The sequence below is a fragment of the Aethina tumida genome, chromosome 7, assembly GCF_024364675.1.
Source record: "Aethina tumida isolate Nest 87 chromosome 7, icAetTumi1.1, whole genome shotgun sequence".
Lineage (NCBI taxonomy): Eukaryota > Metazoa > Arthropoda > Insecta > Coleoptera > Nitidulidae > Aethina > Aethina tumida.
The window spans coordinates 9011789-9025432 of NC_065441.1; the positions used below are offsets into that span (position 1 = coordinate 9011789).

At 30.1% G+C, this 13644-nt stretch overlaps 1 protein-coding gene across 1 annotated transcript; it reads right to left on the reverse strand.

Moving 5' to 3' along the window:
• Positions 1-516: 516 nt before the first annotated feature.
• Positions 517-13127, reverse strand: LOC109597685 (gamma-aminobutyric acid receptor subunit alpha-6). Its single transcript, XM_049969763.1, has 12 exons — positions 13100-13127; positions 12720-13039; positions 4719-4972; positions 2562-2629; positions 2436-2496; positions 2036-2195; positions 1901-1983; positions 1713-1847; positions 1350-1663; positions 1136-1297; positions 900-1086; positions 517-851 (listed from the first exon to the last, which is right to left on the reverse strand). The coding sequence occupies exons 2-12, from the start codon at positions 12797-12799 to the stop codon at positions 667-669; spliced, it is 1689 nt and encodes a 562-aa protein (XP_049825720.1). The 5' UTR covers positions 12800-13039; positions 13100-13127; the 3' UTR covers positions 517-666.
• Between the last annotated feature and the right edge of the window lie 517 nt (positions 13128-13644).

Here is a 13644-nt window from a genome sequence, read left to right on the forward strand (position 1 = left end):
AGATAGATAAGTTATGTTGGGTACCTAATATATAAAATAGCTAAGCACTATCAATTTGGGACACCTTGTATTAATTATTTTTCTACAGTTTTAATATATATAATTTATTAATATATTATTTATGTGCGACGCAAATTACGTAATTGAAAATCTGTGAAATCTAAAAGCAAACTCCTCCGATATTGATGTTTAATATTTTGATTGATATCACCATGAATTAGTTCAAAATTATATACAGTAACCCATTTAAAGGCGGAGCACCCATAAGATTTGTATTTTTTGTCTGATTTTAACACACTCTTTTTCGTATAGACAAAATGTTACGTTTTTTAGCCCAAAGCAAAAACCTATTTGGATATTTTTTTAGGTATGAAAATGGAAGAAATCATACTAGAAATTTTTTTATAGAAAATCTAACTATACCTTTGAATTATGCACCCCCTGAAATGGGTATATATCATATTTAAAAAAAAATACGCAAAAATCAAATAAGGCCAAAAAACATGACATTTTGTCTTTAAGTATATATTTTTGTACAAAAAAAAGTCAAAATCGGACAAAAAGTATAGGTAGGAATTTACTTTTTGACACCCACATAATAAATTAATAATAATTAACGTCGTTAAAGCTGACATTGAAGCAAACATTTATAATCATACTGATGGTTTAATGGTTTAATGTGTGGAGTTTGGTGTCGCCCCATTTGAAATCGTCTTGAGCTGTAAAATACACCATCCAATAGCATAGATTGAACAATCCGAATGTGGTGGGAAACAATACTCTGGACGCACGATCTATTAATGAGACACTGTTAATATGCCTTACGTTATGGTGTCCATTTTCTTTTTGACCTTAAAACGGGTTAATTAAAAAATTGCACTTTCAGCGTAAATAATTACCTGAAGCTTCGCGTTGCCTCTGTTTGCGAAATTTTTCGTCACCTTTCAAGCAATACAAAAATTGTTTCCATTTCGGTAGTTTGTTTTCGGTTTGTGTCATTCTTTCCATAGTTAAGCGAACTGGAGGTGCAATTTGAGGACTGGAAGTTAACGATGTTCTTCTACTTTCATAATGGAGAGATGAATTCTAAAATAGTCGTTGAAATTATACTGTATTATCTGTAAAACTTATTTACATTGTAAATGGGACATATCAAAGAACTTTTCCTTCGCCTACTAATGGTCTCGCCTAACGGGTTTTCAATTAATTGGGAAGTAGAAGTGTCAATTGTGTCGTCTTTTTCTGCACCATACTCTTCCCAGTCATCTTCATCTACTGGTATCTCCCCACTTCCAACCTACAACAAACCACTAGGTTTGGAAGTTTTTTAAATTTTGCACTAGTTATACCTTTGTGAAGTAGTGCACGCCGGCGAATTCCAACAGGGTGGCAATACAGTAGAAGAAGCTCATCAAAAGAAACCAATCCAAAGCTGTTGCATATCGTACTTTGGGTAGATCGGTTCTGGAGTCCAAACTGATGGTGGATAATGTCAAAACGGTGGTAATTCCAAGTCCTACACGGTCAGATGTGGCCTCCCGATGGATCCAGAAGGATACCCAAGAAAGTACCACTATAAGTATGCAAGGTACATAAACTTGAATAAGAAAGTAACCGGTGTGTCGTTGGAGGTTGAATGAGACTTGAAGAACGGAGAAATCACCTAAAAAAGAATAAGTAAAGAGTTGATAGAGCAATGACTTCAGTTGTACCTTCTCTTCTAGTGAATGTGAAATTTCTATAAGGAAAACTCATTAAATCGAATTGTGAAAGAGTCATCCCCGGCACAAAATTCACACTAGCTTCATTCTGCCATTGGTAAACGAGATCCTTAGATGTATAAGCATCTAAAACCACAGATGATTTCATAAATGAATATTCGGTTAATCTTTTAACTTACAGCTTCCCAAAATTAGCGGGCACGATTGTCTGTCCATAGGAAAACTTTTCAGTTCCATTGGACATTTCGCTTTTATCGTAAGTCTGCAAAAACTGTTTTATATAAAAGTAACTCTAAATTTAAAATATCGTGTACCTCATGGAATATAAAATATCGCCATCCTGGCTGATCCTCAGTAATTTGTTCGGCACAGTGATGGTGTGAACGTACGAGTTTTTCCCGTTGTAAAAATATGTGTCCGGTCGCCAAATACGTTCCAGCATTTTTATCGACAACGATAAGGATTTAATAGGACCTAAAAATGTTCACGAGTACGATTGGTCACATAATATTTTCGATGATGTCCGGGGATGATAATTAGGACAAGGTCGTAAAATGACTGGGATGATGTCAGCAAACATGTGTATTGTGTTAAAATAAATAAAAGGGGTTGAGAATTTATATTTGGCTTTACGATGTGATTTATTCGTTTTGTTTAGTTAATATTACGCAGATTATTAAATTTTATAATTAATTTTACATGTTTTATGTATACCTAAAAATGATAAACGTTGATCTCTCCAGTATTGTCTGAAATAACAATCCATAGAATATTCCTGTAATAACAAACTATTAATAATAACAATAAATTGATATCAGTAGTGGTACAGGTACTACGTACCATATCTAATTCGGAAACTGGACCCATGCTTCGTATTAAAATATTGGTTTGGACAACAGTTGGTTGCTCTAAAACAAAATAATAGAAAACAATTTTCTGTTTCAATTATACAAACAATTAGTATTAAATAATCATCTCATGAAATAAGCGATTAAAATTTATATGTTAATCAAATACAAATTTAAATTTTAGAGTTTTAATTATTTAATATTAGATTACAATAATATAATTAATACTTTTGAAGTGGATAATTTAAATTATTTCAAATTTCAGAATACTAATTGCATTATACTACAACAAATGTATTATCAAAATAAGGTTTAATAAACAATATAATCTCCTGCATAAATTAAATAAATTTGAAACAACAACAAAACCAATAATAAAATTAATACCACCATATTCCATAGGAAATTAATAAAACAATTATAACTTTATAAAAATCACTACTTGATCGATTCCCTCATTGGTTCCACCCTCTTTGACATTCTAAACATCAGTGAACGAATAAATAACTCATCCATAGTTATTCTTTATTCTTCTCTAAGTGCATTAGCAAGCTTCTCTAAATTTTGAAGCTGGTGGCTTCACGTGCAAATCTGTCTTTGAAAGCTGTCTCATATGTGTTCAATTGGATTGCAGACTGGTGACAGCATGGTTTTTTCAATATATGGAAGCAAATTGCTCCTTTCGTATATCTCTGTACATAAATCGGTTCATTTGTTCTTCTATACGAGGGCCTTGTCAGAAGCAGAATAGTATTCCCGTACCATAATTAACCACCACCCTGCAGACTCATCACTAAAAACTACCCATCGCCACTGTTCTGTGGTCCTCACCATCTTAGTAAGCCAAACAATCACCCATCCTCTAACCTTCTTCTCACAGTTCTTAAAATAAATTTCTGTAAGTCCTATTTCCTCTATATGAGCTTTAATTTGAGGTGACGATAAGAATGGATTGTTTTTTTACATTCGACTTTTTCAAGTTTATAAAACTCGCTGAATATTTTTCGTAGCTACCACTTGACCTGCTACTCCATTTTTTTTTGCTAATACAGGAAACTACTAAATTCTTATGTAGTGTGTATCCAAATAGATTAAATTATCAAATAGATAATTTTAATAATTAAAAACAATGAATCAATCCAAAAAAGATCTAAATGTTAAAGTTTAAATTATTTTTACTTTAGTTTTAATTAAAAGAAAAATTATTATAAAAAATTAAAACCTCATAGTTTTTTAGATATTTTATTATTTATTCCAAAATTTCATCCCCATCCAATTTTCGGGTTTGAAGCGCTTTGATGTCGAAAAGCGGCATAGTTTATCCACAAACCTGCGTCCTGAAAACTTCGTGCCGAAAACCCGAATTCCACAAATTCCTAGATGCAAAACACGAGCCCATTGTCTGTTACATCTCGTTACCATTCGACGCTATGCAACGCAATAAATCTACAATTCAAATTCCACCACTCTTCAAACAAATCATAAACAGATTGCGGATCGGATAAGATTGAATTCAAGGATTGTCGTAATTTTTGTTTCACCAGCAGAATATTTTCGGTCCATTTCGCTGAGAATATCGGAAGTAGGACAATGAGGCGTTAAAATATTTATTTCCACAAGGAGCAGAAGGACAACGGGGAATGACCTGTCACTTCGAAATGAATGGACTCCGATCTTGTTATAACATTAATAAAATACCAATTTCACACTTCACACATGACAAAACCTGTCCTCATGCATGTAACAGTAATTTGCCAAGAACAAACACCACAAGCTTATTATTTTTAGAACCGGACATGTAAATTACAATTAGTGCACATTTTATGCTAATTTATAGCCTTGCAAATGAACTCAGGAGTTTAATTGTTGGTGGACGACTTTATATTGAACTTTAATTAGAGTATTAAATGAATTGTATACACTTGTAACACAAGTTTCATTTTAAAAAGAACAATTTATAAGAAACGCTTCCTAAAAAATTCAATGTAATACCATCCCCATAATAACTATGTAGATGCAAACTCTCCAAACTAACGTAAACACGGAAATCAATTGCACCCCGATTGAAAACAATCTTCACACTTTATCCCCTCTTTCCCCCCAGGACACTTGCATTCAAACGCCAACGCAATCTAATATTAAAACAAACCTTTTCCGTGCGTTGGCAACTGGGAGCTCTCGTAGTTCTTGAGCAAGTTCTCCAGCACCATTGTTATGTTCTTGCTCACGACGTCGTTGACTGGAGGTCTGGACTTAGGTTTTCTGGTAGAGTTGTCGAAGGATTTCGACGCCAATGGGGCCGACAAGAAGTCGACCACTACTGATTTTAATGTCATGTTTTGCCCTAAAAGCTTCGTTTCCAAACTTATGCCACTTTCCCTCGGCTCCGCGGAGGAACAAACACTGAAAATAGTTGGAAATTTAATTTTGTCCTGAAGCAGAACAATAACGCTAATGGAATGTTGGATAAATTAAAGAAGTTACTTCATTTTGTTGCATTTTCCATTTAATACAATCAACCTACTAATTGAAGTTAAAGCGCTTTATAAAGAGATAGTTTAAACTCTATAATTGGATTGCAAGAACAAATTTAAGAGCTGTTCCTGCAATTAGAGTTGAGCAAAACAGTTTATTAAATTTGACCCTTTACTTTTGATTACATTAATCTAATAAAAATTTGCATAGTCACGTAACGTCCATTCCAGCCTTGTTATTTTTGATAAACCTGAATAAACTTACAATTTAAATAACCGTCGAACATCGCGCCGAATATATTTTATTGTATAAATATTTGTCGTTGTAATTTTCAATTTGACGATCGATCAGGGTCGCTTCAAGAGTTGAAAAAAGCTGATCGGGCATTTGTTTTGTGAAGACTTTAAAAGACATCGTCAATAGTCGAGTGGATGATTTGCGCCCTTCGGCTCGTTCAATTCGCATCTGGTTAAAAACGGTTGTCCTCGTCAACCCTGCATTAATTAACATCGTTTTATTTTATCATGGCGTGCCGGAAGAATGTTTTAGTTTAAAACGTTTTATTGATAATTTTACTAAATACAGAGACAGAATATAAGCTTTCATAACCATAATAAATTGTTAGAAAAGTTATTTCCTTTTAGAAGTCCTAGTATTCTCCACAACAAATTAATTAAAATTGTTCCAGGAATTTACCACTTTAATTATTTTCTTTAGGAAACTGTGGAAATTATGTAAGATATTTATTTTATTGCATTTTAAACTTTTGATATTAGATACTGCTAATGCAATTTTAGATTGCAGTCGAATACAAAGGATTCCGTAAGTTGATATTTTTCGAGCTGCATTCTTTACATTTACAAGAACAAAAGCCAAACAACGGACTTCTTGGAGTGTTGAGTGTCCGAAGGAGAAATACTTTCACGGTGAAAAGGAAACCAACACAACTATTGAAAAATGGCAAGTTAAATAAAGTGAAATTCAATTTTGGGTCATGGAGCAAATATATCATTGTTTTTATAGGATGAATAAAACGTGGTCTAATAATTCACATGATAAACAACAAAGGAGGCACCGTTAAGATTATGGTAAGGACTATTCACAAGTTAATATTTATTTGCCGTTATTCTTGGATCTACGTCTTTGATCATTTCCTCCACTACTTGCTAATGAACCACACATTTTAATGACATTATTCATCTTGGCTAGACTCGCTATAAACCAACTTTAGTTTGATATTTGATCTTCACCACGCATAAATAACTATTTCGTTTTATACCTCATAAACACTCGTATAATCCCAATTAAGAACATCTTGCAACATCAATCTAGTCAAAGAGGACGTTTTTAATTATAATAATATTAAGAAGAACGGGATCTTATTTAATTAAATACTGTTAAGCTTTTGAGTTCATTCATTTTACAATATAAATAAAGCTGTAAATAAAATCTGAAGACTAATTTATTCCAGTTGCTCGAATTTTGGTCGTCGTGAAAGTTTTCTTGTATTTGCCTGCGGCTTGGCAAGCGAACAATTTGATATTTCTTATGTCTTCAAAGGATTGTAATAATTATATACATATTGTTAGTACAGTTAAAACTTTTTACAAAGTAACAGTTAAATTGTTCTTTTATTTAATTTGAACTTATGTCAGTACAAGTATCTAAATATCTAAATATTAAGTAAGTGTTTTGTAAAAACCCATTTATTATTCTCATTTTCTTTTTAATTTATGCAAATTAACAATATGCACGACAATCTAGAAGTTGAACTCGCCTTGAGTCTGTCTGAATTGTTGTTTTAGTTGAAGAAGGTTGCAGTTACCATAGAATAGCGGAAAGATTTGGTATGGAGACCGGTGACCATACTAGAATACCAGTTAGGGTAGAAATTGTGCTGTGACCGTTTTTGGAGGCAAAAATTTATGACTACAAGAAGTTTACAGCCTCAGTTAGAAAACGTAGAAGTTGTCGAATAAGTATTGAAACTATTCGACAACGACTTAGAGAAGATAATTTGCAACTAACCAAATAAAAGAGAAGCTCAATGTAATTTCGAAAATACCATCTTACTTGGTGGGTGCTCATTTATGGTGTTCCTTTAACAGCACTTACTCACTTGGCGGTGATAAATAATGAGAACTTGCTGAGAGTTATATTCTCGATATTCTGTGTCTCTTTTATAGGTATAAATTCTTCACTAATGCTTTATTATGGCCTGGCCAGCACGCAATCAAGAACTTAACCCAATAGAATATATCTGGGATATTCTTGGGAGATATTTCAGTGACCATCCTAACCGTCTGAATAATTTAGAGGATGTGGAGAGTCTTCTACTCGAAATTTGGGAGAATTTGGCAAAATGAAATTCGAACCCAGATTTTGAAATTAAAAGTTTTATTTTTTATAAACATCAAATTTTGTTAATTATCGGTGTAATTTGAACCAGATTATTCTCAATTTCTTCGTTGATATATTTTTCAACGCGTTATTCATCACTTTTTTAGTTAGAAACAATATAACAAAGCTTTCAAATAATACAAGTAAATTTCTTTTCCACATAATTTTATTTTCGAACTAAGATTCTTTACGAATTGAAGCTGGTTTCTGTACTATTTTTTCAACTAGTTTACCCCTTAAACAGTAACCTGGACAACTGAAACTTTGCAACCCTTTCGCAATAATCGCCGTTCGAGAATGTACCGAAATGGACCGTCGTAAAACGAGTTGCCCCTAATAAAACGGTGGCGAAGTCGGTGCGGCAAGTGAAAAATCTTGTTTCGGTAGAGACGCAGCGACTTGTCACGTATATTTTCATTAATGCAGGCCTCCTTAAATAAATAATAGTTAATTCGGTGGTTCTTAAGCGGTTTTGCTTGCCGCACAAAACGAAATCCGACGAAAAACTGCGTCGCATGTTACGATCATTTAAATTTTAAACGACGTGGGGATGGAAATGGAAACAGTAAATGTTTAAAATTAATCCTTAAATTTTATAAAAGTAATTTAAATACTTTATATGAAACTTTTTAGTTATTAAATATTTTTTAATAGACTGTTTGGACAGCTCTTTATTTCATTTTAGAAAGTATAAAATTTATTAAGATATTTTATATTAATTTGTTATTCTACTCTCATTACATTCTCCTGACAAACATCTTACAGTAATATAATGTATTAAATTATTAAAAAATAAGTTTTTCATGAAACGAAAGTAAAAATATATGCTGAAAATAAAAAGATGATAAAAAAATTAATTAAAATGTTGAATCTTTTAAAAGAATTTTTGTTATATGAAAACAGCTGTTAAATTAATTTTAACATAAAAGAAAAAAATAAGTATTTCAATAAAAAAAATCTTATAATTATTTTTCGTGAAAAAAATAATTTTATTTTATATCGAATAAAATAAAATAAAAATAGTAAATGTACAAAATTTATTTTTCAATTTAATAAAAGAAACTTAAAATTTATTAAGATATTGTTTTTTATTTTGTTATTCTATAAAACTATAATAAAAATATATATTATACAGAAAATAAAGTTTTAAATAAAATATTTATTTAAAATGCTGATTTAAATCTTTTTAAAAGAATTTATATTGTATGAAAATAGCTCTTATATTAATTTTAACCTAAAAGAAAAAAAAATGTTTTAGTTAAAAAAACTGTATAATTATTTTTGGCAAAGAGGATAATATTGTTTTAATCCCTACAAAATAAAATAATAGAAAAAGGGTAAATGTAAAATGGTAAATTTTAAATATTAAATATTTATTTTAAATTTTTTGGACAATTGTTTAATTAATTTTAGTAGTTTTAGAATCTTTTAAAACATTATTATTAATTTATTATTCCATAATCTTTTAAATGGTCTTGAAAAGTATATTACAATAACAATAAATATTTTAAATTATTATAAAATAAGTTTTTTTTTAACAAAATCAAAAATAGTTATATAAAATAAAAAAATTAAATTATTTTTTTACCATTTATAAATGTATACTATATAATTATATACGATCCTGATTTGAATATAAAAAATCTTAAAGTATTTGTTGAATCTTAAAGTAGCTGAACACAAAAATATAAATAATAAATATTTATTAAGTGTATTGTTAAATGTATATTACGGTTTTAATAAAAAAATTACAAAAATTAAATTATATTGAAATGTTTTTAATTGAAAATAATAATTCTGAATTTTTATTAAATATTTTCAAAAAAATTATTTCTGGCGAAAAGAATACTACTTAAAATTGAATAAAACAAAATAATATAAAAATAGTAAACGTCCAAAATATATTTATTAAAATTAATTTTGTTTAAATTCTATAAATATTATTTTATAAATATGATTATAAATGTAATGAAAATAAATTGCAATTATTAGTTATATTAAAAATATTTCCTTTTCATAACTAAATCAAAAATTATAAACAACAATTATTCATAATTATAATTGTTAGAAAGTATTTATATTTAGTACAATTTATTTATTACATTTCGTAGGTAGGTTTGAAAGAAACTGATGTTGACTTATCAGTCGATATTTTTCGTAACTTAATACTTTCAGATATCACGAACGAAGGATTTTCTCTTATTTGCGGGCCAATTTAATTCTTCGAGTCAAGCCTGTCTTATATTTCAGTAAATAATAACAATTTCTAGGAATATCCATTTCACATTTTTAATGACCGAACGTATTATATCATCATCAAGTCAAGTAAGTTTGATTGCGACTTCAGCTTCAAATCGACTGCAGGTTTAAGCGAAACTGATCATGAATTAGGTCCAAACAATAATTGAACTAGGAGCGTTCCAATTTTCGAAATCCGGAAGTGTGTATTGCTTTTTCTTTAATTATAGAAGACGTGATTGGCGTTTTCATTACGGTCCTTCGTAGCAAAACTTCAATATTTTCAGTGCGTCAATATTAGATTCTGATTGACATTGTTTTTACGTCTCTCCAAATAAATAAAACGACTTGTGGTGTTTGAAGGGGAGCAAGTATTAATAATACAATTTTGTTGTGAATTTTACGCCTCCGCAATTAATCACGTCTCGGGTCAGTCTATGAAGTTTGAAAGAAAATTTTGAAATTAACTCAGACAATTATTAATGGAATTTGGCTTTGTTTTTTTAATTAATGGTAAAAAGTTTATTGCTAACCGAAATCTTTTGTTAAAAATTACTACGCAGCAGACGTTTAATTGATTTTTGATTATGCTTGGAAGTGAGTAATTTTTTAACTTCACGGTGAATTTTATTGTTATTAATGGTAAACAACGAATTGAGGCACTTAAAGCAAACGCACACGTTTGATGTATGTGTGGCATTCCCCGGGGGTAGCTAAACTAACTTTCCAGTGTGGTTGCTCATAACTCTCTAAAATGCCATTCCGACGTTCACACAGAAAATTCTGATCGTTGCAACTGTTGGCAGATTCATTTCAAGCAACAAACAAAACGACACAATTGTAATATTTGATAATTATATTTATTATAATTATTTTTTATGGTCTAAACTCAAATTTGCAATGCAATTTTTTTAAATTTACTTCTGTTTAACAAAATAATTACCATTATAATCAACAATTTTTTGATTACGTTTTATAAGCAAATTCATACCACGAAAAAAAAATGAGTTCTTGAATTTATAGAAAAGATCATCCTCAGCTTTGACCTCTTCTTTAGAATTAAACCAATTATGTATGTGGAATTGATTGACTTTCAAATGCATTATGTGATATTACTTTATCTTGAAGAGGTGGAATTCCTTCCACGATATCAATATCTTTCTTAGGATTTTTTTTAAATACTGTTTCACCAGATTTACCAGGTCCAATCCTTTGCCCAGAATTGTCGGGGATTGTCATGATCAGCCTAATTAGACCAATATATGTTCATTTGCGTTGCATGTAAGGAGAGAATTGGCAATTATCAAACGTCTAATTTTCTCATTTTATGTGAACTCCATTTATCCAAGATTTTCATAAAGTTTATTGCCACACTGTATAACCAAATACAATATATCTCGATGTATTTTAAAAAGTTGTCCACAACCATAAAAATGTTCTATAAAAAAATATATTAAAAACAAAAACTTCGATACATTAATCAGGCAAAACTTAAACTTCGCTGCGGTGCAGGCACAAAAGCCGACGCGAATAACCGTAAAGGTATGCGCCTCTTAAGAAAACTAGGCATCATTCGTCGAATATGAAGTTAAAAAAAGGAGCGGTAATACGTTCGACATAGATGCAAACTGGCACGGAACCGTTTTACCCGCTACTCAGGTTATTAAAATTGTAGCTACCATATTATGTGCCATTCGTCAGAGGAAATACGCTTCTTCGGTATGTTTACGCTCGAAAATCCTTTCGACACAGTTTTCGAATATGTCAGTCAGTGCGAGAGTGAATTTTACATGTTATATATCCAGTATTTAGAACGTTTTACAATTTTGGTGGATGCGCTTGTAAATATAAAATCACTTTTTAATTAAAGCTAAAATTTAGGCTATAATTAAATAAAAATAATTTCCTTAAATTATCAGTTAATATCTTAGATCAATAATATATTACAGAATGTAAAATATTTTTTATTTAGAGTAACTCCAGAGGGTCAAAAGTCAAAAGTACGTAACAAAATTAAAAATGGCTCTTTTAAAAATATTTTAACTAGTACTGAATTGAATTTGAATTAATGCATTAAGTCACTCTCTGATGATCCAAGATTACTTACTTTAGATAGTTTAGTTGATGAGAAGATATAATTTTATTAGAGATGTGATTTTGGTATAGTGGACCTGTATTTCCAACTTATACGGGACACATAGTATTTATTTTTAATCAAGTTTTTATTACTCTAAAAGATTAATTTATTTACTTACTTTTTATATAAATTTTCTTGTATTAATAATAAGATTATTATTGAAAATACAAGTATTTTTTAAATCCTAAATTATTATTAAACTTAGATTACAGTAAAATTTTATATTGTGCCTACATATTTTAATTACACAAGATGCTTCAGAATGAATAATCGATTACTTAAATATTCTCTTATAATGATAATTTAGGATTTAAAAAATAATTTAAATTTCAATAATAATCTAATTATTAATACAAGAAAATTTATATAAAAAGTAAGTAAAAAATTGTTTTTTTTTTTTTTGAAAAATCAATGATTAAAAATAAAACACTATGTGTACCATATAAGTTGGACAAATTATGTGTTTTATGGTAAATATTAATTAAATATGAAAATCGTGTAAAATATAAATACGTATATAGAACATCCTGGTTAAATATTAAATTCGCTATAATATAATTAGTAAAAATTTATGATAAATGTTATTTAGACAATATTTTAATAAGGGCATGCAATAATTAGTAAAATACTCTATGAAGTTACGTTCATGAAAGTTCCAAAAAGACAATTAGTAATAGTTTAGACAGTGACATTGATGACTTAATTAATACAAAATATAAAAATATGAGTCAATTAGGTTTTTTAATTAAAAGGCGCATGCGCAATCTGAACTTAATGTACCAACAAAAATTAAAATCGTGATTTACTCTTGGTTAATATCTAATAAACAAACTACACCATTTAAACCTATTAAAACAAATAACTGAATGACAAATTTATAAACAAAAATATGGAACTTACTTGATATTAACAGCGAGTGCAATGACGAGTACCACGAAGACGTCCATACCAATTACCGATGACAATTGTGCGGCTCGCATTTACCACAGTTATTATCCCGAAGAAGTAGGAAACACGGCGGGAACAATGAGTTCTGAGCGCGCCGTTTCCACCGAAAAGTTTTCAAAGTCGCCGACGGCACATGCGTCGCGGCAATGCGAGGCGGCGGTGGCGGCGGCACCGAGGAGGACCTTCACATACGCAGAACTCATCGTTTTTACGAGTGATACCACCGGAATGTGGAGGCTGTCGTTTCCGTCGGTTGTGTACCAACCACTTGGCTGACGGGATCAATATTCAATAACTGCGGTTGAAGTTGCTAGAAACTCGGCTACACTTACGAAAATGATCCGACAGTTTATGTTCAAGACGTGTACAGTCGTCTTGCCTTATTCCCTTCCAGATATGTCGAATTTACATAGCATTTGTTAACCAATTTTTAAAATCAGATAAAGATTATTAATGTTTGAAAAAATTAAATTCAAATATAAATTAATTTTAAAGATTAATATTAAAGAATGATACTAAGTTGCAAAAATAAAAAAGCTACAGATTCGAGGAAATCTAAAATATAGGATCAACCTACATTATAAATAACTAGGGCTCTAACGAATGTGAAGAATGTAGAGAATGTAGAGAATGTAAAGAATTTAAAGAATGTAAAGAATTCAAAGAATGTAAAGAAAGTGAAGAATATAAAGAATGTGAAGAATGTAAAGAATGTGAAGAATGTAAAGAATGTGACGAATGTAAAGAATGTGAAGATGTAATGAATGTGAAGAATGTAAAGAATGTGAAAAATGTAAAGAATGTAAAGAATGTGAAGAATATAAACAATGTGAAGAATATAAAGAATGTGAAGAACGTAAAGAATGTGAAGAATGTA